Raw genomic sequence first — 25,032 nt, 5'->3', positions numbered from 1 at the left:
CGAATATCAAAGCAATGGAAGAAACGGATTCTCAATGAAACAGACAGACCAACAGAGGAGAAAACTCCGTAATTTACACACACAGACACAGTGGATAGTAGTTGGCATCCTTTTCTTGCTATATATATATATATATACATGAGAATTATTATTTTCCATTATAATAACAACAACAACACAGACCTCTCTCTCTTTCTCTTTCTCTTTCTCTGTAGAGAAAAAGAATTTTGATACTCTCTGCGCAAAGCAGAGGAAACAAAGCAACATCCAGAATTATTCTTCTTCTTCATCCTTTCTCATGCATTATTCCTTCTAACACACAGTTACATAATAATAAAAACTACATTCTTCAGCTTTCTCTCTTTTTTTTTTTTTTGTCTGTTGGCTAAAAAGCAAATTCAATTCTCTTCCACAGCATGGCTGAAGAAGATGATTTCTTAACTACAATACCTGTCGTCCCTCTTGATAGAAACGTTCAACAGGTTCTCATTTTTCTTCTACAAAATTCTATCCTTTGATCTGGGATTTTCTTTTTCCTTTCTTCTTTTTTTTGTTTGCTGCCGTTTTCTTAGCATCATTGCTTTGTCTGTAATTTTCTTAGAAAGTTGTTTATTCTTGCTTCTCAGTGCTAGGAATGTGATGAAGTAGAGTAATGCAAGTAGGAATCAATTTCTGAGTTGCTTTTCTGTTTTGAACACGATCAATTATTAGTTGTGATCGCTTTGTTGGTTTTGTAAGTTTTGTTGCTAGGCTGAACGATTTTTTTTGGACTCTGTTCATAATTATTTGGTATATTTAAATGCAGTTTCTTTGCTTTTATATTTATAATTTTTGGGTCATGACAGTTTGTTTCTTTTGTTTTGAGTATGCTGGTAGGTGTATTTTCAGCATTTTCTATAGCTATTATGTATTATTTCTTCTTCGTAATCAATTCAGCTTTTCTTTTTTCTTTTTTTTAAATGCAAAGGAAATTTCTTTTGTTTTTCTCTGGTAGTGGTTGATTTCTTGAATCTAATTATTCTAGCTTTCTATGATTTTATAGAAACTATTTGTTACAGTGGTCGGTGGAAAAACTGTTGATTTTAATTCATTTTTGCTAGATAACACTATATTAATGTTTTCCTTTTATGTGACAATGTTTAAATTTTCTTTAAGGTTCTTGTAGAGATATAGTCTCATAATTTTATTGTGATTGCAGGCAATTCTGGCCATAAAGAAAGGGGCACACCTCTTGAAGTGTGGAAGAAGGGGGAAGCCTAGGTTCTGCCCTTTCAGGCTTTCAATGGTTAGTAAATTTGATATTGCACTTAAAGAACTGTAACTGTTTAAAGTTCAATTTGGTTTGAGATAAGCTACTATAACTGAGTTGAGTTGAAACCGGCGTTCCTCATTTTTTCAAAAGATATGTCAGGCTAATGTGGATATCAAAATATAAGTCCATGTTAAAACATTGTTACATATGGTAGATAAAAACCAGACTGAGCTGTGTTACTAGCTAATGGTATTATTGTGGTGGATTCAAGAATAATATGCTCTAGCCTGTCAAGCTGGCTTTAGAGAAACCCGAATGACTATTCTGATTAAACTTTGGGTGGTAGTTTATGTATACATTAGTGATGAGATGGAAGGAAATTCATGTAATATAGTAAACATTCTTACAGCTTTACACGTTCAAGCTTTCGGCTAATGAGTATCCATTTACTTTACAGGATGAGAAATTCTTGATTTGGTACTCCGGCCAAAAAGAAAAGCAATTGAGATTGAACTCAGTTACTAAGATTATAATGGGGCAGAGGACTGTATGTTTCAAAACGACTGCGTAACATCCAGTTCCATTGCTATATTGGACATTTCTCATTTATATGAATAGTGATTTTACTCTTTGTAGGTAAATTTTCAATGTCAACCTCAACCGGATAGGAAGCAGCAGTCCTTTTCAATCATATATGCAAATGGTGAGCGCTCACTTGATCTGGTAAGCATAGAACTTGTGCTGCTGCATGCCCTGTAATTAAGCTACTAGTTTGAGTTTTTTTTTTTCCTGTTCTACTTGTTTGAGTTTGTTCCTATCATTACAGTTTATGGATTACTGATATTTTGTCTGTTATCTTCTTCGTAGATTTGCAAGGACAAAGTTCAAGCTGAATCTTGGTTTTTAGGCCTCAGAGCTGCGATATCTAGCTGTCGTCGTTCCAGAACATTCTCTTGTTTGAGGGAGAAAAGAGGGGTACAGAGCTGTGTTAGTAGTCCGGCTAGTTATATAAGAAGAAAGCACAATCTAGGACTTCTAGAGGATGCCACTGAATTATCTCAGGTTTTAAATACCCTGCTACAGTTGTTTACAACAGAAATAATTTTCCTTTTCTAGCTGTGATTAAAGCAACTCTGCAACTTTACCTATAAAATAATTTGATTCTGTTCCTTTCTGTGCTCAAGGTCCGCAGCTTATGTGGGAGTCCTTCTCTTTCACTTTCAGAAAGGTGTTTTTCTGATGGATTATCATATTCTTCAGACAGCTTTTATTCATCAGAATCAAGTTCATCACAGATTCAAAATTTATCCAACATCATAACTCCAAGTTCTCCACATATGGAAACAGAGAATTTCATGAAGTGGGAATTGAATTATGCTGACACACGATGTCCAAAGAATGAGTCTCATAGGCTTGTCACACCCACTTACGGGTCTCCCCTAATAGAAAGAAAAGATATTCTGAAAGATGTCATGATCTGGGGGGAAGGTGTGCTTGGGGGAGATATTGGAGGTGCAGTTGATGGTTCTGTTAGCCAGAACAAAACACAGGTGGATGCTTTATTGCCTAAATTGCTTGAATCAGCTGTGATGTTAGACGTACAAAATATATCTTTGGGAGCAAAACACGCAGCCTTAGTTACTAAAGAAGGAGAAGTTTTTTGTTGGGGGGAGGGAAAAGATGGAAGGCTTGGCCACAAAGTAAATATGGATGTAAGCTGTCCAAAACTTGTTGAATGCCTCAGTGGGATCAATGTACAGTCTGTGTCATGTGGTGAATTTCAAACATGTGCACTGACAAAATCTGGTGAAATATATACATGGGGTCATAATAATCATGGTGCTGATTTAGTTGGTGAGAGGAGAAGTAGAAGCCACTGGCTTCCACGTAAACTTTTTGATACTTTGGATGGTGTAAGGGTATCAAAAGTAGCTTGTGGGGAGTGGCATACAGCAATTGTCTCCACTTCTGGGCAATTATTTACATATGGAGATGGAACTTTTGGGGTTCTTGGGCATGGGAATTTGCAAAATGTTTCACAACCAAAAGAAGTTGAATCTCTAAGGGGACTAAAAGTAAAATCTGTTGCATGTGGACCATGGCACACGGCTGCTATTGTGGATATCATGGTTGATCGTTGCAAGTCAAACGCCATTGGTGGGAAATTATTCACTTGGGGTGATGCTGATAAAGGGAGACTTGGGCATGTGGATGGAGAGAGAAAGCTTTTACCAACATGTGTCACACGACTTGTAGATTTTGATTTTGTACAAGCTTCATGTGGAAGAATGTTGACTGTTGGACTTACTGGTTTAGGTAAAGTTTATACAATGGGAAGTGCAGTGCATGGGCAGTTAGGGAATCCAAAGGCAAAGGATAGGTCAATAACAGTTGTTGAAGGAAAGCTTAAAGAGGAGTTTGTTAAGGGAATCTCATCGGGATCATATCATGTCGCTGTCTTGACTTCGGGAGGAAGTGTTTACACATGGGGGAAAAATGCAAATGGACAGCTAGGATTAGGTGATAGTCAAGAGAGAGAAACACCAACTTTTGTTGAGGCTTTGAGAGATAGGCAGGTCGAGAGTGTAGTATGTGGATCAAGTATAACTGCTGCAATCTGTTTACATAAATCTATCTCTGTTGGTGATCAGTCATCTTGTAGTCAATGTAGAATGCCCTTTGGGTTTAGGAGGAAGAAACACAACTGTTATAATTGTGGTCTTCACTTTTGCAGTGCTTGTAGTACGAAGAAAATAATAAATGCATCCTTGACACCAAATAAGGGCAAGCCTTCCCGTGTCTGTGATACATGCTACAACCATTTGCAAAAGATAACGCATTCAGGAAGGCTGTTAAAGCAGGAAAATCAGAGTCCAAGGAATTTATTGAACTTGCAGGGTAGTTTATCTGAAGAGGTGAAGGAAGAGAAGGGAGCATTGACTCCTTCAAGAGGTCAATCATTTACTAGTAAACAGTCTAGAAATGTCGAAAGGAAACCCGGTGAATGCTTGGAGTCTGCTTCTTCTTTGTCATCTGGACTACAAAGATGGGGGCAAGTTTCTTGCCCTATCCGATTCAAAACTCATTGTCATGAAAAATCTGTGGAACCTACTCCGATTCCTAAAACCCAAATGTCTACCCACTCACCCCTTTTGCGAAAGATATCTTTGGGATCAAATTTTATTCCCATTGCCTCGACTGTAGAGAAAGACTTGTCTGAATCAAATAAGATGCTCAATGAAGAAGTTCAGAGGCTTAGAGATCAGGTAATTGCTTGATTAATTTTCTCATGATTTAGAGTTTTGAAGTTGATTATCAGTTGGTTTCTTGTATTTTGGTTAATACATGTATGTATGTATTATATTGTTTGGTTTACTTTGAACAGGCCAGGAACCTTGAAAAGCAATGTCAAATTGGAAATCAGAAGGTTCAAGAATGCCAACAAAAAATTGAGGAAGCTTGGTCATTGGCGAGGGAGGAAGCTGAAAAGTGTAAAGCAGCAAAGGAGATTATAAAAGCTTTGGCAGTGAGGGTAAGTATTGTTTTCTTGCTGTTATATTAGATGGCCCGATAATTCGTAGCTTTGCAGCTGGGATTATCCATCTATCATTTATCACACCTTGGACTATTGATGTGTTGCTCAACTTTTTGGGGTAAAAAACTGCTGATCTTTTTAATCCCCTGAAAGAAGTCAATTTCTCTATCATTTCCGTTTTATTTATAGTTTCAATCAGTTTTTATCAATTGTATCAAGTCATCATCAAGATTTCATGGTGATTTTTCTTACTTTTTTACTGGCCTGGTGAGGTGGGCCTGAAACTGAACCATGCAAGATCTCTGTCTTCTAGTATTGACTGCATGTTATTTTATCAATCTAATAATCTATAATCTACATCAGCTTATTTAATTGAGTTACTTTTCTTGTTTATGTCTTTTACAATTGGAAATGAGAACTCCACAATTGGGCTATCAAATTATTGATGGAAAACCATAAAATTTCTTAATTTGATATGCCACTGGTGCATGGTTTAACTTTTATTTAAACTTAGCATATCAATCTTATTGGGCAGCTTCATACGCTATCAGAAAAAATATCCGCTGCAAAAGAAGCAAAAGAAGGGGTTGATGCAAATCTTCCTCCAAAGCTTGATACTGATAAACATCCTGAAGTTAAATTACCGAAAGACAGGAAAGTAGATAGCCTATGTAGCTCCCCTATTGTGTTCTCCAATAAGTTAAAATCAGTGTATGGGAGAGAGTTATGCCACGACAATAGTAGTGGATCCGTGGAGGACTCAAAGGTTGCAAGAACAGAGCCTCAACAAAAGGGAACAAAGGCATCTAAGCTTGAATATGCAGAGCAGTATGAACCTGGCATATATATCACATTTACAACTTTGCCGAGTGGGCAGAAGGGGTTAAAGCGAGTACGATTTAGGTAATGTTCTATCAAGTGAATCATATCTTTTTGTATGGTATATTCTTTGAACTCAACCTGCATTGATCTTTAACCCCAAAAAATACAAAAGAAAAAAAAAAGACCCCATGTTGATCTGAAAGCAGTTCAAATAAAGATTTATTTGTCCTCGCTGCTTGTTTTGTAGCCGGAGGCGATTCACCGAGAAGGCAGCAGAGCGATGGTGGGAAGAAAATCAGGTAGTGGTGTACCAGAAGTACGGCATTGAGGAATACAGTAACTTGAACCAAAATCAGATGAGGAGCTAACTGGCACACTAACTGATTGTGAGTTTATTTTAGATTGGTCCTCACATATAACAGAGCTAGAAAATGTTGGTTCACTTAATAATTCGGTGCTGGAGATCTCAGACTGGCTAACAAAGTGCTCACTTAACAATGAGTTGCTGGATGTTGTTACATGTTTGAGAAAGCTATCAGAGCAAAGGCTTAAGTTTTCTTTGTACAAGGCAAAATTGTTGCGGAAGTTATGCTCTATATCTGTATGCATACAAAATTTGCTGCAGAATTTTCTGTGCATATGAATCGATGTAAATGCTGGAAGGGCTAGTAAACAAGTGCACTCAAATATAGCAGGGTACTTACTTTATCTTGTTTCTATAAATGTTTATATTTTTGTGTGAATGAATTAATCCCCGAACCAAGTTGGAAAATAGAAATATTAAAACTTAAGGGTTAACGGGAAATATTGCAGCCAATATCTCCTCTGTTTAACGGCACGTTTGAAATTCAGGGTGAAGTGGCAATGAATAACAAAGTTTACGCTTATTAATGATAGGTGATGAATTAGCCAGATAGAATAAAAATTCGAGAAGATTGCCTGTTTTTCTTTACTGAAATAAATAAATAAATATATATATATATATAATAATTTTCTGGTCAGGAATTTTAAAGTGCGGGAAAGTTTTAAAACCACACGGCATTAAAGGCTTATATTTTTAAGTCTTTAAAACCATGCGGTTTTAAAGGTTTTCCGCATTTTCCCGTACTTTAAAATTATTGACTGAAATATATATATATATATATATATATATATATATTACTTATTTCGTATTATCTTCATAATAACTAAAAATTCTCTTGGTATTATAATTTTATAGTCTGACCCTTAATTTCAAAGATACTTTTGTTTATATATAGCATAAATTAAATAAGTCATATAAATAGAGAAATTAAAATAAAAAAATGTATGTTTTGGTGTGAATAAAAAATTAATAATAGATACTTTTCTTATTTTTAATTTTTTAAATATTTTATAATAAATATATATTTTGTATTCTAAAAATAAATTATTTGACAAATGACTCATTTATCCATCTTTTTCTTTATATTTTTGGCGCGATAAAGGGTTTTAAATATTGTAAAAATAGTAGGAAGTAAGTGACATACGTTGATTTTAGAATGAAAAATTAAAAATCTCCCATTAAATTATTATGTCTGGACTAGATAAATATAGCACATGCACTTCATCCCACCCCGCTGAAAATTGTAAATTTGTACGTATTCACTTGAAAGAAGCCCAATAAACTGAGATATTAACAAGAAGATGTGATAAATTAACGTATACTCTTTTAAAATAAAAAGATTGTAATGTTATTTGAAAAGAATATTACTACTATAATGACACTTAAAAAAAAAAAAACAAATTCTTATTGTCTGACCTAAAATTGGTTTTTATTTTATGAATATGAAGAAGAATGGACCACCGAGAATCCCATGTGAATGCTCTTCTCTCGGTGTACCTTTCCTATAATATTTGGATATACACATAATTGTTGTTCTTTCTTTAATACAAAGATAAGAAGAAATGAGGGCTTCCTTCTAAATAAATAAATTATTATTAATTTGTTTCACTTTTGTTTTTTTTTTTCCCCCTCTCTGTATTTTCCTCTTAGCCATTTGATTGATTCATGTGACGTCGGAGGATTCAGATTTCGAACTCCCAAAAAAAAAAAAAAAAAAAAAAAGAAGATGACATCACGGTGCCACCTTTCGGCAACAGTTTCTGGATTAATCAATTTTTAAAATAAAACTAAATCCTTACAAATTAATAAATAAAAGAAAATGTTGGTGGTTTAAGTTGAAAACGTGTTCAAACGTCTGCTTGCCTTTATGATAGAATAAGCCAAAACCACCTTTTTCTGGTATCTAATGATTGTTAATTTTTATTGGGGAATTAATTTAAATTTATTTGGCAATGGAATTTTAGCTTGTACCGTGTATAATATATTTCCTAGTTAATTACAAGATATGGTTTTTATAATTCAATCTGTTTGTTAGTTGTACACATTCTAATTTCATAAATATATTATATATTTATAATTTTTCTTACATATATTAAATTAAACTCAATTTTTATTTTTATTTTTTTTCAGTTATGATGGTTTTTTTTTTTTTTTTTTAAAGTGAAATTAGTTAACATAAGATCGTAACGAGAACGAAGATACGTATAATATTGAAAACAACAAGCCCTGGAAAAGAAGAAAAGTAGCAAAAGATGGATGGATTGACGAAAAGGAAAAGGAAAAGTATGCGAGATAGAGACGCGAAGGAAGAACAAATTTGGAAGGGAATAGCATCGCTTCGCTTCCTGAAAAGGACCAGGCCTGCCAAGTCATCCTGTTTTGCCACGTGGAACCCTTTGTCTTCACGTGGAAAAAAGCTGGTCCCACATGGATCCCACTTGTTGAACCTTCAACTGCGCTAACCCAATTCACCCTTGACGAGATTACTTAATGCTGGGATTAATTAATTTACTCCACCCTTAAAAGGTAGTCAACTATTATTATTTATATTCAAATTTAGTATTTTATAAATCATTAAATAAAACTAATATAATTTTTTACGTATTTGAAGTAAAATCACTTATGTAATGAAAGTAAAATAATGTGTTATCATTTATTTATTAAATATTTAGGTTTATTACTACCTTATATTATTATTTAAATTTATTAAATAATAAAATTTAAATGATTATGGATTAGCACAAAAATAGTGTTTTATTGTAATACAATACAGTGTAATACAAGTTTAGTAAATGCACCCTAAGTGACTAATTTTTTTTTTCCTTTTCAAAAGGTTGGGGGGGGGGGGGGGGGGGTGTAGGCCAAATACATTTTTACCCCCTACCACCCCCAAGAATCGAATCTGAGTTCTGGTAGAAGCTACAGCTGCACTACAATCAACCCTAAGTGACTAATTAATTATTAGTATTTAAGATTTAATTGTGACATGTAGATGTGATGACAGACATATGATGTACACCCTTTATCCTTTTACAAATTTGTATGAAATTTTAAAGAAATTGAAAATATGATCACAATGATCAAGCATATATCATCATAGCTATTCAATTAACTAAAATTAAAAAAAAAAATAAATTCGTGCGATGTCTCTAAATACTGTGGCTAAACTACCAAGGATCATAAGCATCTTTCTTTCACTTTAGGTTATAACTGTGAACTATATCCTAACTCTAACAATCGAGAGAAATGAATTTTCCTTGCTTTAAGTTCTATAAGAGGAGAAAGTTCAGACTGCTTAGATTCTTGCCCAGTGATGCTACGATATTATTCAGCTACAACGACATATTCGGTGATTACATATATATATATATAGTCACTAATTTGTAGGCAATTTTCAAAATAAATGCATATATGACGTAAATTCATTAGATTATAATTGCCCTGGTACATTGGTACGTATTCAAAATCTTCTTGAATTTTAAAGAGGATGAATATATTTATAGAGAATTACGATTTTTTTTTTTAATCTCACTGAATTAGAAAAGAGGTACAAGAGCAGATGCAGAAAGTCTCCTAAAAAGAAAAATGATACATGAGTGAATTAATTTCATCACTCCCCTACTTCTATAGTGGAGAGACAAAACCCACGACTTACATAGAGGCTCCAGAATTGAAGGTTTTCTCAGGTTTATATTTTTAACGTAAAATTTATTCACAATCAATGTGAGATATTTTTCCTATTATACACATGTCAGTCTTTTTGCCTAGTTGATGTGAGGTATTTTTTCAATTATCCCCATCATGTACAGACCGATCTTTTTACTTTGTCTTTGTGGCCACACTCGAACATCATTTTAGCTCCAATATTATAAAGAAGATCATAAGCCTAACTCGTATTTAAAAACTATGTAGCTAAATATTTGAGAGTTGCGCTGAACTTATATTTTTAGCCCAAAAAACTATTTTCAACCAACAAGTGATAAGTGCACAGAAATTAAAACAAAGAATAACACATCCCACTAGAGGACAAAAAGTTTCAGTGCAAAACAAACATTTTTTCTTTTTCTCCAATTATTTTTATGCTAATTTTTGTACAATTTTCGGTACAAGCATCATTGTTCCTTCTAAAATGCACGGGTTCAATAAATTGTTAACCATTTAATTAACCATCGATTTCGATGTGGCATGCATGAATTCGAAGCTAATTAGGTTGAAAAGCAAATATGGTAATTGGGACTCCTTACATTCGTTTACATTCGACAAAACTTAGCACCTACGTAGCAAGAGGTTCCAGCATTACGATTGAGAGAAATAATTAAGACAGAAATTATTATAGGCCGGTACGTACTAAGTCACGGCAGTTAATCATTAAAGTATATGCATGGGATTGATTTCAGTTAGTTAGAAACGCCGCCGATTTTCAGTTTCTCGTTAATGTTCTTTAAGATACCTGTTTTTACACGTTCAGAGGGGTAATGAATCGAATCAAGTACGACCACGTGGAGGTGGAGTTGTGATTCCTAGAAAGGACAAGATCGAAGCATGGGATAATTGGAGAGAGAAAGAAAGAAATAAACAAACCGTAATCAAATGCTTTTGTTTTATATAATTTTATTTTATCTTATTATATATGTAAGAGAGGAGATATAATAAAGAAAGAAAGAGTGGGTGTAGCTGACATGTTAAGCTTGAATGTAAAGATAATGAGAATCATCCATGGGAAAGGACTAGCGAAAAAGATAAAGGTGGACTAGGGGGGTGGTGGCAGCCAACCCTATTTGCTTTCTTTGCTTTTTGTTCTTCTCTCTCTCTCCCCCCCCCCCCCCCCCCCCCCCTCTTTTTGTCTCTTATCAAAACCCATCACATTTCACTTCTCTCCATCTCCAATCTTCTGCTCTCTTTGCTTTGGAACTTCTTCTGTCTAAGCCAGCGGGTCTCTTTCTCTTCTCTTCATACATAATTGTGTTTTCTCTGCTTAGTATGATTAATTTGCTGACTTATTTTTTTTCTTTTATTTTTGTGCATTTGATCGTGCAGTATTCTTGCTCAAAGTAAAGGTCATCATCGATCGATCTTTATTCTTTAGCAATATTATCAGAAGAAGTTCCAGATAATTAATTCAAGTCCAAAGAGATGGCTCCTGTTTCATTGCCTCCGGGTTTTCGGTTCCATCCAACTGATGAAGAACTTGTGGCTTACTATCTCAAAAGAAAAATCAATGGCCGCGAGATTGAATTGGAAATAATCCCTGAAGTTGATCTCTACAAGTGTGAACCTTGGGAGTTACCAGGTACGTACATACATCCATATATTTTTCCGTTGCCCTAGCCAGTTCTTGAATTTCTGGTTTATATTATACATTTAAAAAAAAAGGATAAAAAAAAGGAAACAATTAACATGTTCTTTAGCTTATTTATTTAAAAACAATAAAATACAAATGAATTTTTCTTAAAGAAAAGAATAAGGAATATACTTAGGGTTAGCAATGACCTAAACGGCAAGTAGTTGTGTATAGAAAGCAACCAACATATATTCAAAATTAATTAATGACTACAATATATAATAAACAGAAAGATTAATATTTATTGCCGATCTGCAGCTAACATATGTTGAAGAACAAAAGACGGTCAAGCACCTTTAAAAAAGTTGTTTACGTAAATATGTAATCATTCTGCTCTCTTTTTGTTTGTTTGTTATGTTTATGTCTTAGAACAAACTAAACGAACTAATCAAAAGAATCGAACGTGTTTTGTCGGTCAAATGTCTTAAGCTTTTGCATAAAATAGAATAAATATCACAACTCGCAAGTACATTTGAAAAAAAATTACTGCTTGGCCCCACCAAGGTTAATTAGTATTCATTCTTCTTCTTTTATTTGCTTTTCTCGTGAGGAAGATGTGAGAAACAAGGTGAGCGACCAAGTCACAAAGCATGAAGCAAATATTTCAGCGTCGCCACACCAAAGATGATTTATTGGATTAATTTTTTTTTTTTTTCAAATGATCTATAATCAAATATGATCCATTTCCTATTTTATCTTATGTTACTTGTGCATTTGTAACAGTTTTTCTCTTGTTATTATCAATCAAAACTTTTCAGGCAAGTCCTTGTTACCGAGCAAAGATTTAGAGTGGTATTTCTTCAGTCCTCGCGATCGCAAGTATCCGAATGGATCAAGAACTAATCGTGCAACCAAAGCTGGATACTGGAAGGCCACAGGGAAAGATAGAAAAGTGAACTCCCAGACTCGTTCTGTGGGCATGAAGAAAACCCTAGTCTACTATCGTGGGAGAGCACCGCATGGCATTCGTACCCATTGGGTCATGCACGAATATCGTCTTGATGAGCGTGAATGTGAAACTGATTCTGGTTTACAGGTAATTAGTTTATATACGATTCGTCTTTAATTTGAACGCGCATCATCATGATTTGATTTTAATTACTGAATTATTTCGTTGTATTGTATTTAATTCCCAGGATGCCTATGCTCTTTGTCGTGTGTTCAAGAAGAGTGCAATCGGCCCCAAGATTGTGGAGCATTATGCCCCGACACCAATAACAACTGCTAATCAAATGACTCATCATCCAAATTCTCCCAGCATTGAATATTATTCGGAGAGCTCTGATTATCCTATACCTTATGATAGATGTTTGCCCAGTAATATCGGTACTGAATCTTCCAATCAAACACACGATGGGAAATGGACCCAATTCTTATCAGAAGACTCATTTGGCTTGAATAATACCACCCCATTTTCAAATTATGCAACTACTCCATACCATCCTTATAAGGTAAAAACTTTTCTTGACGTGAATTCAGTTATTTTTACATATTATTTTTTAATTCTTTTCTTATTACAATATTTGCTTCGTTGGTGCACAGATTGACGTGGCATTAGAATGTGCGAAGCTGCAGCATCGGCTTTCACTGCCTCCATTGGAAGTAGAAGATTTCTCCCATCAGATTGGAGTCACGGATTTCAAGATGCATGATCATTCTCATGCACTGACACAGCAAGAACTGATGATAAATCAATCGAGTGGTGTTCAAGATCCATGGGGTGGAAATTATTCTAATGCTACTGCTGATGATTTTAGTTTTATGATGACTGGCGATGACAACCATTATTATGATCCAAGTAATAATAATAATAATGGTATGACTTCTGTCAGATACAATGACAAATTATGGGAAGGTTTCAATTCGAGGTCGATAGAAATCGGATACCTTGATGAAGATGTCAAATCGGAGAGGATGGTAGAGAACTTGAGATGGGTTGGCATGTCCAACAAGGATTTAGACAAGGTATGTATGCATATCTGTTGATTAATTATGAGGAGGATGATGATACTTTGGTCCTTCGTCAACACTTTTTTTTTTTCCAATTTCATTTCATTTTATCATTTTGGTCTCTTATAAAATGTTTACTTTTTATTGAGATCTTAACCACGCGGATAGGATGAGTTATAAATTTTTATTAAGAGAACCCAGTGGTTAAAAAAATTTAAAAAAAAAAAGGAAAAAGGAAAAAAAGGTCATTATGTGGAAGAGCACAAGATTGTTATATGCCTTTTTTTTTATCCCTCATAAACCTAGCTATGTCCAAATGTTCTAAAACTTTAAATTCTTTTTGGTCAGAGCTTTGTGGAAGAGCACAAGATTGTTCCCATTGAAAATATTTCAAGTTTTCAGAGAATGGAAAGCCATGAAGTTGAAGGTAATGTAATAAACTTTTTTTTTCTTCTTTCCCTTCATTGTGTTTTTCCTTTCCCTTTCTTCTTTACTTAAAAATGGAAGTTAATTTGATTTTAGGTGAGACTTCACATAACAACTGCTTAGGGTTCAATGATTCTGAGCTAAACGATTTTTCACTCGGATTCATCGATGATGAACCAAATAAGAACCATTTAGAAGAGGAAATTGGTGATGGTACTCTTGCAAGCTCACCAAGCTTTGAAGTTGTGGAGGAAATCAAAGTCAACCATGGAATGTTCGTTTCAACGCGCCAAGCAGCTGACACATTCTTTCACCAAATTGTGCCGTCACAAATTGTTCAAGTTCAGCTAAACCCGGCTGAAGTCGCAAATAACTTGTCTATTAATGCAAAGGCAGAGAAATTCACCGGGACATTCATGAAGCCATGGAAGGAGATAGCAAGTGCTGTTGTTTGCATGCTGGTACTTGTCATAATGCATGGATTTTACTATCTTGGGGAAAATTTGGACAATGGGAAATTGAACATTGATGATCGCTTCAATGTGAAGGAAAAAGGATGCAGCTCTAAGAAGATAAAAGAGGGAGATTTGCTGGTGAATATAAGAGGTGGCCGTGGGGATAACTTTATTGTGTGTTTGAAGAAGATAGGACTATTCCTGACAATTTCATTGGCTCTTTGCACCATGTGGGCAAACCATGTTGTAGTTTCATCAGCTTGACATTGAACTTTATTTTATTTTACTTCTAACAGGGTAGTTAAATTTTGGGAAGGCATAAGATAATTAACCTTCTCCAGAATTGGGGGCTGATTGATCTTAGATGTATACTTGTGTTTCACACTGATGATATACCTGTAATTCTATAATAATATACCGTACTGAAATTACTTACTTTAATGAAAAATTAATACCTTTTAATTTGAGTTATAAATTTGATTTCATCGCGACCTTTGCTTTTCGCACCAAATTCGAATGGTAATTCAAGCATAGCTATTTATCCTTTCACAGGGACTCGAATCAGCTGTTTAATTTAAGGCAACAGAAGATCTAAATCCCACAAATACTCATGAACAGTTGATAACTGAATCATGTTTGATTGTCGATCAATATTTAGATCTACCACAATCAAGCATATAGATAAAGAAAGTCCAGATTATTAATTCACAATGTAATGGACGAAATCAAGCTGTAAGATGGCTTTTACCAACTAAAGTCCCCGTGGACGACACAACAAATATAACAGTCGCTCATATTAAAAAAAAAAAAATTTCGCATACACACAAATTTAAAGGGCTGGCAGAAGCGATCGCTCTCGAGCATTCTAGTTCAGAAGTACTTCTGTTTGGTGATGGTAACTTGCCTGAAATTGGGTGACGGCATTTAGGAGACACATATTTTGTAATGTGTCCGAATTACATGGAACTATGTTAACAGCCATCCTTGAGTTGAACTTGAAACCCATCTATCCCCTTTATTTGTGGCAATGATATTTCCTGAATTTTATTTTTTGGGGGTTGAGGAGGAATCAAGACTCACTGTTGGATCATTGATATATACCAATCTTTGATTGGATGATGTTGACCTACTTTTGAGAGCAATAGAAGAGGGAAAGTAGGTTTAAGTTGGTGGTGTATATCTTGAATCCCATATTGCCGTGAGATGCAGATGGCTGCACTCCGTAAAATATCATCATCATCGTTCAATTTTTTGAAGATTAGGGAAAGGATTTCAATTGGGAAAATGGACCATGATAATCGTTGCTGTGCTGCCCATTCATAGAATAGAAATTCAACTTCTTAGTCTAGCTGGGGTTTCAATCAGTAGTTATAGAACACAAGAATTGGGATATACAAGGTTAAGTTCTGGTTGCTCTAAAGACTCTATGATTGATTAATATTAGGCTTCTCAAGTAATATTAGATGAAACTTTTTTTCAATATATAAGTCAAAAGTTCCATTAGTTAGCAGACCTCTTCTTGTGAAGGGAAATGAATGCATCCTGTGGAGGGCGCGCCTCCCCCAATTGCTTGAAGATGCGCGCGCGATACGATAAGGGGCCCCTGGGAAGAACCAATGAAAAGCCAGGGTAGTAGAGCCGGGTTTTGATCTGGTTCCGAAATGAGTGGGTGTTACCAATGACTCGATACCCTGCTGCTACCGAATGAAGTATTGAAATTAAAAAAAACGAAAGAAACAAGGGAAGGAATCGAGGGACGGGGAAGCAGCCTCCGTGTCGAGCTACAAGCACACACCCTTATTCAACAAATCCAAAAACTAACTCTAGAGAGAAGACATTCTAACCTTATAAAACGAATGCTATTCTTAAAAAAGATAATTACATTATCTGGTGGTGTTGTGGCACCTTTTGATTTCATAAAATTTTGAAATTTACAACCAATGATAATAGTAGTAGTAGTTAAATGGACCAAAATTTAGGAGTTTTGGAGATCTTTGAGGAATTTAGAGTTTGGCCCCAAATGTTTTTTGAAATGAGGATGCATAGCCAAAATGGACCAAAATAATAATATTACCCTCGGTTGTTTGATTTTGTTTTATAATAAAACAATCTTAAATTTTTTTTGTTCTAATTATATTAGTCTTTATTGTTATTTCTCAACTTAAGATATATATTTTATATATTCTTTTAAAAATTAAGGTGCCAATTATGCAAAACATAAGAGTGTATTAAGTGTATTGAAAAATTAGAGATTTTCAATGGGAAATGTCACATACAAGCAGATGTCCAACAATTTGGAGCTTGAATGATATTGTAATTACTTTTATTTACAACAGTTTAAAGCCGTTGATTCATAGATAGTGTCCAAAACAGCAAAATCAAATTTGCGTAGTGGAGGAGTAGATGTTAAAGTTTCTCCTCCTTGATTAATAGGTGAATGAGAAGTGATTGTCCAGTGCACATGGGGGGGGGGGGGGGGGGGGTCGTGGATGGGAATCATGATATATGAAATGGTAAGGCAAATAGGACTAATAACAAGTAATAACTGAAAAAGGAAACAAATGGGAAAGTGCTCCAAAAGAAGATGACAAAAAAACAAGTAAGGCAAAACATTTGGTTCACGGGTTGCAAATCTGTGCTTCAATTAACAACATAAAGATCAACCTCACATATCACGTTCACATGCCTTCATTGTTATCACCAAAAGCGATTAAAAATAACAATAATTCACATACCAAAGGCGAAAAGCACCATCACTTTCTCTTCTCCTCTGTCACCGGCAATTATTTATGTATAATAATAATAATGGGGTTTTCGAGATATATCATTATATGTTAAATGTAGGTCATTTTGTTATGTGCATGCTATTTTAGAGCTAGCTTGGCTTGTTATTCTTCTTCTTCTAGGAAAAAAAAAATGTCTTCTTCTTGTTCAATTCGGTTTACGCAACTCTTGGTCTTTGCGGTTTGGTTCATGAGTTGGGGAAATGATGCTGAAAATGCAGTGAAGCCGAGTGACATTTCGAAGGTTGAAGATGCCCAAAATTTTCATATATATTATGGACAGACCTTCAAAGTCATCAAGAATGCCATTGACGGACGGAGCTACCTTCTTATTCAGGTATACATTCGTTCTTGATTATTAACTAATCTGTAGTCACATATATTTGGCTCTGTTAATTAATTTCCGGCAAAAATCTTACTCCACAAATTGTATTATATTGAACAGAACAACTCAAGAATGGCAGCTAGGACAAAATATTGCACCGCAAGGATCAAGTCATTTGTGATCCCCATGTCTAATTATTCAGTTGATACTGATTTCTTTCCAGGTAAGGTACCTCGCTTGATTAGTTGATCATTGCTTATGAATTAATGTAACGTGAACGGGACATTAACTGATAGAATTTCATGCCCTGTTTCCTGTTATTGGGTCTACTCTTTATTCCAAAATATTTCATATTTTTATTTTCATCGGAGTACTCTTTCTTACCTGTGATCCAATTTTCCCATGAATTGCAGTTTCCTTTTTCGAGGTGAGAGTCATGGCAAATTGATATTTTTGAGGGAAAAAAAGGAGTAAAGTATTACTAGCTTCTCATTCAGTATTATTCTTTTTGTATGTTATTGTTTGATTTTTTTGCATATTATGTATCGACAGCTATTAGGTTTATTAAGTAGCATGAAGGGGATGACATCAGAATCTGTGGCATCTGGATGTGTACTAAAATTGTACCAAGGAGGAGAAATTGGTCTTGTTAACAAAAGTGAGCCACTACAGTTTTCACAATACGCAGCTCATTTTACCACTGATTCTGATCAACCACAAGCTTGCAACTTTGCTAATTTTGCTCCTTTTGGAGAGGACGGTCCACTACGGGTAACACTAGTGACTTCATTGATTCACCGATTGAAATTAAGTACATTAAATCTCACCCTAATTTAGCTTTGTATATTTTTGATCTGTTCACATAACAGCGGGCAGAGTGGATCAAATTCTTGGGAATTTTCGCAAACGCAGAAGCCAGAGCCAACCAAGTATATAACGCAGTGAGTACTATAACTTAAATTACATGTTACAATGTGATATTGTGGTGTTTATTTTGACAACTAGAGCTTCTGATTCAGAGTAGTTGTAACTTTTTAAAGCACAACGATATCGCGTTATCAAACAGAGCCTATTGTTTTTTTTTTTCAATTTAATATTTGCAGGTTAAAGAGAACTATCTGTGCTTGACTAGAGTTGCTGCAGGCAAGACAAAGCCATTCAAGCCTATAGTAGCTTGGATGGAGTTTTATAATGTAAGTATACATATGTGCATAAACTAAATGATACATTGTGTTTTATGGACAAATACAAATAAAATTAACTTGATTTCTTCTACTTTATGCAGGGTGTATGGTCATTTACCAAAGAAGCATTCAAGCTGAAGGTACAAACATAAAAAAATGCTTAATTTTTTTCATATTGTTTTATTATTAAGAAGAGGATAGTACTTTTGAATTATATCAAATGCAGACTAAATTGGTGGGCTGCGCTGATGAGATTTCATCATGTTCATACAGTATGTTGAAGATGCAGGGGGGGAGAATGTGGATAGCTCAATCAATAAGATGACTTATAACATCTCTAATTCTGATGATTTGGAACAGTTGCATGCGATTCTTTGTGTAAGCATTTTGTTTTATGCAATTTCTTTTTTACTGTTGAATTACGCTAAAACACAAAGTTCTATCATTGATTAACATTTTTTTTCCCTGAATCTAATTTAAAAATCTAGACAGTGGATGTGGTAATTGATGGAACATACACTTTAGAACCAGCAAACTACACTCAATCAACCTTTCTGGAAAATATAGATGCTGCAGATAAATCTTGCTTTGCTTTCCTTACAAATCAAAGCTTATGGCGATTTGATAAAAGAAACCAGAATTCACTCGCTCTAGGTATGTATTATGTCATTTTAAGGCTCTTACATTTTTAAGGCTCAGACTCTCAAAGCTTGTCGCAATGTACATGTAGACTCCTAAAGTTTCAGGAACGGACACACATATCCTTCTCCATTAATAGTGAGATCAGTTTTATGAAATGAACAATGCCGGAGCCGCAAGCTTGGCTTGGATTTTAGGGGAAAAAACTAAAAGGGGTTTGTGCACTCATTCCAAAAGCATTAGGGTCTACCTGTTCATTGAGATAAACTTTATAATTTGTTTATAGAGACAAAAAAAATTGAGTAACTGCAATGGCGTTTGTGTGGTTTGAGCAAACTGAAGACTGGTTTGATGGAGCAGTGTCTCAACCTCAATTAGTTTTAGCAGATCTCACTGAAGCTTTGTTTCCTACTGGAAATTATACCATAACATACTTTAGAAACATTGCCAAGGTAAATTCGTTCTTCTTTATTTTTCCCTTTCATGTAAAGTAACGGTAAAAGATTTTTACATTGTAGTAAAACTGTTGAATATATGATTATGCAGGGAGAAGGTGTTGTGAGCATTGACGCTAAAATGTGCGACAGGGATACTTCCATTCCAATGGAGCCTACGATTCTTCCTTGTCAATAATAATATTTTTACATTTTTCAATTATTTCTTCTTTTTTTGGAAAAGAAAAAATTGTTCAAGACATATATATTCTCCATTTACATCATTGAAAAGCAAAAACTACAAGTTTGAATCTGTTCTGTTGTATCCCTACGAGTGTTATCCTCGAAATTCATCCACAACTCGAGGATGAACTTTTCTATGTTGTTGGACACTTGCATTCACTTGTTAAATTATTTTATTTTTGCCATTTTAATTAGTGTCATATTTATTATATTATTATCTTTTTTGTTCTGCTTCGACACATTTTAAACTAATAACTTGAATTATATTTTTCTAATTGAGATTATATTTTATTTGAAAGTGAAAATTGCAGCTACACATTTGAGTTTTGAAATTTAGAAAATTATGCAAAAAAATTGCTCCTATTACAAATAATTATCAAGATACGTAAAGCCATTCAGTTAGAGAAAAATAAAAAAGTCACACTATATATTTAGCATGAAGCATCAATTCAAGCAAATGAGGAAAAACTTAGGAAATTTGAAACCGTGGGACAATAATCCATGTCAAAGTAATTTAATTTTAACAGAGTTAAGAAAAAGCAAATGTTTTTCTTATTGAGAAAAACAATTTTGCATTCCAAATAAGAACATCCATCATCAAATGTAAAAACTACAGTTACTCAGTAACCACGGACGCAAGGAATAATTGTGACAATTGAAGATAGATGCGGAATATATACAGTGAGAAACCTATATCTGATGTCCTGCTGGATGCCTGTTCCAAGACAAGAAAGCTGGATCCCCAAGTGGCCTGCAAATAACATAAAAACCGTCTCAAACACTATATACCCAGTTTGTTTTTGCAACAACACGACACAAGAAGTTATATTATCTTCCAAAGAATAAAATCCTTTGCATTATCAGCAATATCATGTTAATTTTTTCCCGAGTTTCTATGAGAGGTTGGATTGGTAAGGATTCAAGTTTCCTGGTTATCCCAAGCTAGTATTATCTCTTCAAGTAACAAATAAGAGGGAAATTAAATCTATCATCCCGGAAGAAAATGGTAGTTTACTCGAGCAAGAATTGCAATAAGTATGACTTTGGACCATTTACTCACCTTGGCATGACAACATACACAAGTATGAAGCTTATTGCTAAGAACAGGCATAATCCACCAACAGTAATATATGCTATGCCCAAAAAATCATTTTTTCCACCTATCCAAGTCGTGGTTGAAAGAACCAGCTTCTTTTTACCACCGAAACTGTAAGTGTTATAATTGTTCTCAATTATGACTGTAACTGAATCATTGGCTTGAATATCACTTTCTATTCTTCCATACAGTTTCCTAAAAGTTGGCAGTGCTGCAGTACGCATCCATACTATAAGAGCCTCTTGTTTGCTCAACTGTTACATGCAATCCAGTAATGAGCAACTCTTATTCTGAAAGAAATTCAACCAAGAAGTAATAGGGAAAATGAAAACTAGAATAGAAATAATGTCATATAAACAAAACAGAGATATAGGTATACTCACAGGTATGCTAGAATTAAGTTTTCCACCTCCAATTAAAACTCCATTCTGGAAATTTTTGGGGTAAACATCTGACCCGAATTTATGCTTTTTGTCACTCTCCCAAGCTATGTTCTTCTTACTGACCTTGACCATCTTATTTTTTATTGAAAATCCATATGAATCATTGAACAAACTCCATGCGATGAGACCACAAGGAACAATTGAGAGTCCATTAGATGTGGCTTCGGGAGCACAGTTTTTTGTCTCATCCTCATGTTTCTTGCTCCACAACTGCTTGTCATTTCGGCTTTTAACATATCTGAAACCAACTTTAACACTTCAAATGAACAAAGGTTTAAAAAGATTCTAGAGTTGATATGATGTTAGGATGATTCACAATTAGAAAATAATAATTAAAAAAATTAAAAATTCTATTGGTCTAGGGCAAAAAGATAATTCTGATTTCTCAAATAAAATCGTAAATTTGTTCAGTTACTGTCTTGCTTCAAAATCTTTCATACGAGAATTTTTCAATTCAGAAGATCCATCAATATCTCTCAGTTTCAATTACAGTTCTTTTCTCCCTCTACATATTATGAACACAGGGAAATATTTGGTTTGGATTCTTGTAATTGTCAGATAATTGACTGATCTTCAAAATTGTGTACAATTTGAAGATAAATGCACTCTGCGGCTTGTGATTTGCAAACAAATATACAGAGAATTAACATTCAGAAACCAGCTCTGATCAGAAATGATGTAACTAGCCAATCTCTTTCCACATATGACATAAGTCTTACCAAAATATAAAAACACCCTACAAAACTTTTAAAAGTAGATTCCACCTACCGACGGTGGTTCTGATAGAAGTTATCAAGCTGATAATAGATATAAACAGGACTTTTCATTAGCTTTGTGGCCTGCAACATGATAAATTAGTACACAGAAAAAAGAAAATATTACTGGACATAGGCTGTAGCATCATAATCTAAAGATGAAGAATAAAGCTTGAATTAATTGAAACATCATAGCAGAAAAGAAATCAGTCTAACCTTCAAACTCCTGGTACAGGTCTTGTTAGTATCACTGTTTTGGATATATGCAAGCATATCATCGCTATAGTTAGGGGGAATGCAACCTTCATCATAGCGGTCCACAATTTCTACCACCTATGCGTCAGAGAAAGAAATCACAGTTTCAAGTACAATATCAATCATTGGCAAGCTAACAATTTTCAAGATCAGGTTAAAATGTATTACATTCTCTGATGCAAACAATGAAATAATTCCAACTGGGATGAAGACGACGCCGACAATAATAAATATTCCAATAACCTGAAAATCCATTTAAATCATAACACAGAAGAAATGAGAAAACTTTAGCTAAATAAAACATCAATGCAAAACATTATAGTATATCGTGAATCCATACATATCCTGGTGTTAGAATCGGTTTACAAGCAGAAAGCTCTTGCTGTGTAAACTTAGAATCTGCCACAAAGTAAAACACATGTCAATCATAATTGCCCCAAATATTTGACAGAAATCCAATAGAATGTGATTAAACCACAACATATATGAGACAATGCAACATTAATGATCACTTGGGTATCTGAAACTTCTGTTGCTGTTAGCAAACAAATTATAAAATTGCAATATCATCGTAATTTAGCATTAAAAAATAATAATAATAATAAATAAGGGAAAGAAAAGGAAACTGACATTGGGGTTTCTTGGTTTTGGAAGAAGATGATGAATCTGATGAGCTCCTTCTTCCTTTCATCTCAGCCAAAATAAAATTTGTGAATTAGGAGTCCCTTTTCTTGATATTTTACCATCCGTTCATTGTTATTTACATGAACATTATCTATTTGTTTTGTTTTTAAGAAAAAGATAAACGGTTCTTGTCATACGTGAAGGCCGAAGGACTGCTGATTTGAAGCAACTACCCACCCTTCTTTTCGATTAGCCTCGTGTTCATGCACTCATGTGCTTATCTGGCTCAGGTTTGGTGAACCCGATCCGGCTTTTGAGTCTTCCTACGGATCTTTTTAGTTATTACCGCTAATGTTAGAAAATTAAGAAAAGTGAGGGGGCTTATCGAAGTTTAGACAATCGGAATTTATTCATGAATTTGCCACTGCATGGCTTTCGTTCTAACCGGCTAGGTGATTTCATTAGCATGCGGCTTGCCAAGTGGCAAAAGTAATTATCATAAACTTTGTATATAAATTAATGGACTATATGAATTGTTGTTGGATCCATGTGCTTTAAAACCTTTTCCCTAAAATATTTTGGCCGGTAAAATCTAACGAGACAAGATTAATTTAATGGAAAGATGTTAAACTTGATGAACGCTCTTACCCATAAAACGTAAATAAATTTGACGGTCTATTAAGTTGATGTATACTAATATTATATAATATCTTCTCAAATGTTGATTTCAGTAGGATTTTAGATTTTTATGGATCCAGTAAAGCTCAGGCGGAAGAGATTTGACAGGGCTAGAGGTGGGTTCAATTTGGCACATACCGATGCCGTAATTTATTAATTGATTATTTAAATCATGTGTTAATTGATTATTTATTAATTTTGTTATAATATGGCCACATACGACGTATGAATCGCCAATGAAATTTCACCACCTTAACATTATATATAAATCTCAAGGAGAGAATAATGGCTTGGTCTTGGTGGCTTTAATTTTCGATTATTCTTGTTGAACAAATAATTGAATACTTTATTTTACAAGTTTGCGACCATACACACAAATATAGAAAAATATATAGTCTTTTATTTTAAATTAGTTATTTCAGTTTTACTGTAATTTGAACTTAATGCCTTGGAGTTTTCTTCTATTTTTGATAATAATACTTAAATCATGAAATTTTGATGAAATTAAGAGCCTTAGGGACATTTTTTTTTACTGCATTTGACTAGTACGACATGTTGTATTGTTAAAAACGACAAGTCCTACAGATTATGCGCGGGGCCGGGGCATACTATGTAGGACTTGTCGTCCATTTTATATATACGACATGTCGTCATTATATTTCCTCTTTGTACATCACGTCGTCTCTATGTTTTCGACATAAATTGCATGTTGTTCGTTTCTTGCAGTTTACAATTGAATATATGTAGAGTAAAAGAGTTTTTATCGAACAAGTAAAACTGACTCAAGTTAATTAGTTAATTCAATTTTGTTAAAAAATTTAAACTTATTTACTTACTCGAGTACGGACCCATAATATTGATTTATTATCTTCTTAATATTTTGATATTTAATTTTCAATAATTTTTTAATTATTTATTTCTCTATTAGATTATTCATTTTTGTGTGATCAATAATTCAAACAAATATCCTTTAAGGATTTAACAATCCATAACAAAACTCTAAGGACAAGTTATCGAATTTTATTGTTAAGTAATGCTATGCATATTATCGCAACGGATGTGTCGCCAGTAGAATTTCACCTTATAGACATTATATATAAATATCAAGGAGAGAAGAGTTGCTTGGCCTTGGCCGCTTTAACTTTCGCTTTTCCTTTACTACTTTAGTTTATAAGCTTACGATTATACACACAAATGCAAAATAATAAATAAAGTCTTTTATTTTTTAGTTAGTTATTTCAATTTTACTACAATTTGAACTTATTTACTTATATCAAGATCAAAATAAGACTTCTACAATTTGAACATATTTACTTTTTATCTTTTATCAAAAAGATTTTAGTTGTTTGGTTGTTAATGAGAGTTTTTATTAAAAATTATAAAATTACTTTAATAAACAAAATTTTAAAAGTTATGTTATAAAAGGAA

At 34.0% G+C, this 25,032-nt stretch overlaps 4 protein-coding genes across 8 annotated transcripts; 3 read left to right on the top strand and 1 right to left on the bottom strand.

Moving 5' to 3' along the window:
- The first annotated feature begins 23 nt into the window (after nucleotides 1-23).
- LOC102629590 (PH, RCC1 and FYVE domains-containing protein 1) lies at nucleotides 24-6,324 on the top strand. Of its 3 annotated transcripts, XM_052443888.1 has the most exons (10): nucleotides 24-68; nucleotides 416-482; nucleotides 1,199-1,285; nucleotides 1,710-1,799; nucleotides 1,889-1,975; nucleotides 2,120-2,314; nucleotides 2,437-4,518; nucleotides 4,638-4,784; nucleotides 5,323-5,690; nucleotides 5,857-6,324. In XM_052443888.1, exons 2-10 carry the CDS (start codon nucleotides 417-419, stop codon nucleotides 5,975-5,977), a joined length of 3,243 nt encoding a protein of 1,080 aa, XP_052299848.1. In that variant the 5' UTR covers nucleotides 24-68; nucleotide 416; the 3' UTR covers nucleotides 5,978-6,324. The 3 variants fall into 3 exon arrangements, with proteins under 3 accessions (XP_052299848.1, XP_024955314.1, XP_024955313.1); XM_025099546.2 differs by lacking the exons at nucleotides 24-68; nucleotides 5,857-6,324 and having other exon boundaries at nucleotides 149-482; nucleotides 5,339-5,589; XM_025099545.2 differs by lacking the exons at nucleotides 24-68; nucleotides 1,710-1,799 and having other exon boundaries at nucleotides 152-482.
- A 4,470-nt stretch (nucleotides 6,325-10,794) lies between these two features.
- LOC102629308 (NAC domain-containing protein 54-like) lies at nucleotides 10,795-14,593 on the top strand. Its single transcript, XM_006481894.4, has 7 exons — nucleotides 10,795-10,906; nucleotides 11,011-11,263; nucleotides 12,073-12,350; nucleotides 12,451-12,765; nucleotides 12,857-13,279; nucleotides 13,613-13,691; nucleotides 13,787-14,593. Exons 2-7 carry the CDS (start codon nucleotides 11,107-11,109, stop codon nucleotides 14,407-14,409), a joined length of 1,875 nt encoding a protein of 624 aa, XP_006481957.1. The 5' UTR covers nucleotides 10,795-10,906; nucleotides 11,011-11,106; the 3' UTR covers nucleotides 14,410-14,593.
- A 2,159-nt stretch (nucleotides 14,594-16,752) lies between these two features.
- Nucleotides 16,753-19,953, top strand: LOC102628445 (uncharacterized). 2 transcript variants are annotated; one of them, XR_003065821.2, is made up of 11 exons: nucleotides 16,753-17,265; nucleotides 17,374-17,476; nucleotides 17,667-17,680; nucleotides 17,806-18,024; nucleotides 18,123-18,194; nucleotides 18,357-18,446; nucleotides 18,539-18,577; nucleotides 18,711-18,815; nucleotides 18,926-19,091; nucleotides 19,168-19,528; nucleotides 19,623-19,662. XR_003065821.2 is itself a non-coding variant. In XM_006481890.4 (11 exons), the coding sequence occupies exons 1-11, from the start codon at nucleotides 17,062-17,064 to the stop codon at nucleotides 19,707-19,709; spliced, it is 1,209 nt and encodes a 402-aa protein (XP_006481953.1). In that variant the 5' UTR covers nucleotides 16,755-17,061; the 3' UTR covers nucleotides 19,710-19,953. The 2 variants fall into 2 exon arrangements, 1 of the variants encoding a protein (XP_006481953.1); XM_006481890.4 differs by having other exon boundaries at nucleotides 16,755-17,265; nucleotides 19,419-19,528; nucleotides 19,623-19,953.
- Nucleotides 19,954-20,211: 258 nt separating this feature from the next.
- On the bottom strand, nucleotides 20,212-23,269 carry LOC102628151 (ALA-interacting subunit 3-like). 2 transcript variants are annotated; one of them, XM_006481889.3, is made up of 8 exons: nucleotides 22,933-23,259; nucleotides 22,643-22,701; nucleotides 22,471-22,545; nucleotides 22,264-22,380; nucleotides 22,061-22,131; nucleotides 21,233-21,530; nucleotides 20,814-21,103; nucleotides 20,212-20,504 (listed from the first exon to the last, which is right to left on the bottom strand). In XM_006481889.3, exons 1-8 carry the CDS (start codon nucleotides 22,991-22,993, stop codon nucleotides 20,444-20,446), a joined length of 1,032 nt encoding a protein of 343 aa, XP_006481952.1. In that variant the 5' UTR covers nucleotides 22,994-23,259; the 3' UTR covers nucleotides 20,212-20,443. The 2 variants fall into 2 exon arrangements, with proteins under 2 accessions (XP_006481952.1, XP_024955936.1); XM_025100168.2 differs by lacking the exon at nucleotides 20,212-20,504 and having other exon boundaries at nucleotides 20,992-21,139; nucleotides 22,933-23,269.
- Nucleotides 23,270-25,032: the final 1,763 nt, after the last annotated feature.

This window comes from Citrus sinensis, chromosome 6 (genome assembly GCF_022201045.2).
Source record: "Citrus sinensis cultivar Valencia sweet orange chromosome 6, DVS_A1.0, whole genome shotgun sequence".
Taxonomy (NCBI): Eukaryota; Viridiplantae; Streptophyta; class Magnoliopsida; order Sapindales; family Rutaceae; genus Citrus; species Citrus sinensis.
The sequence above is the reverse complement of the archived record's forward strand: the minus strand, read 5'-3'. Positions and strand labels throughout refer to the sequence as shown.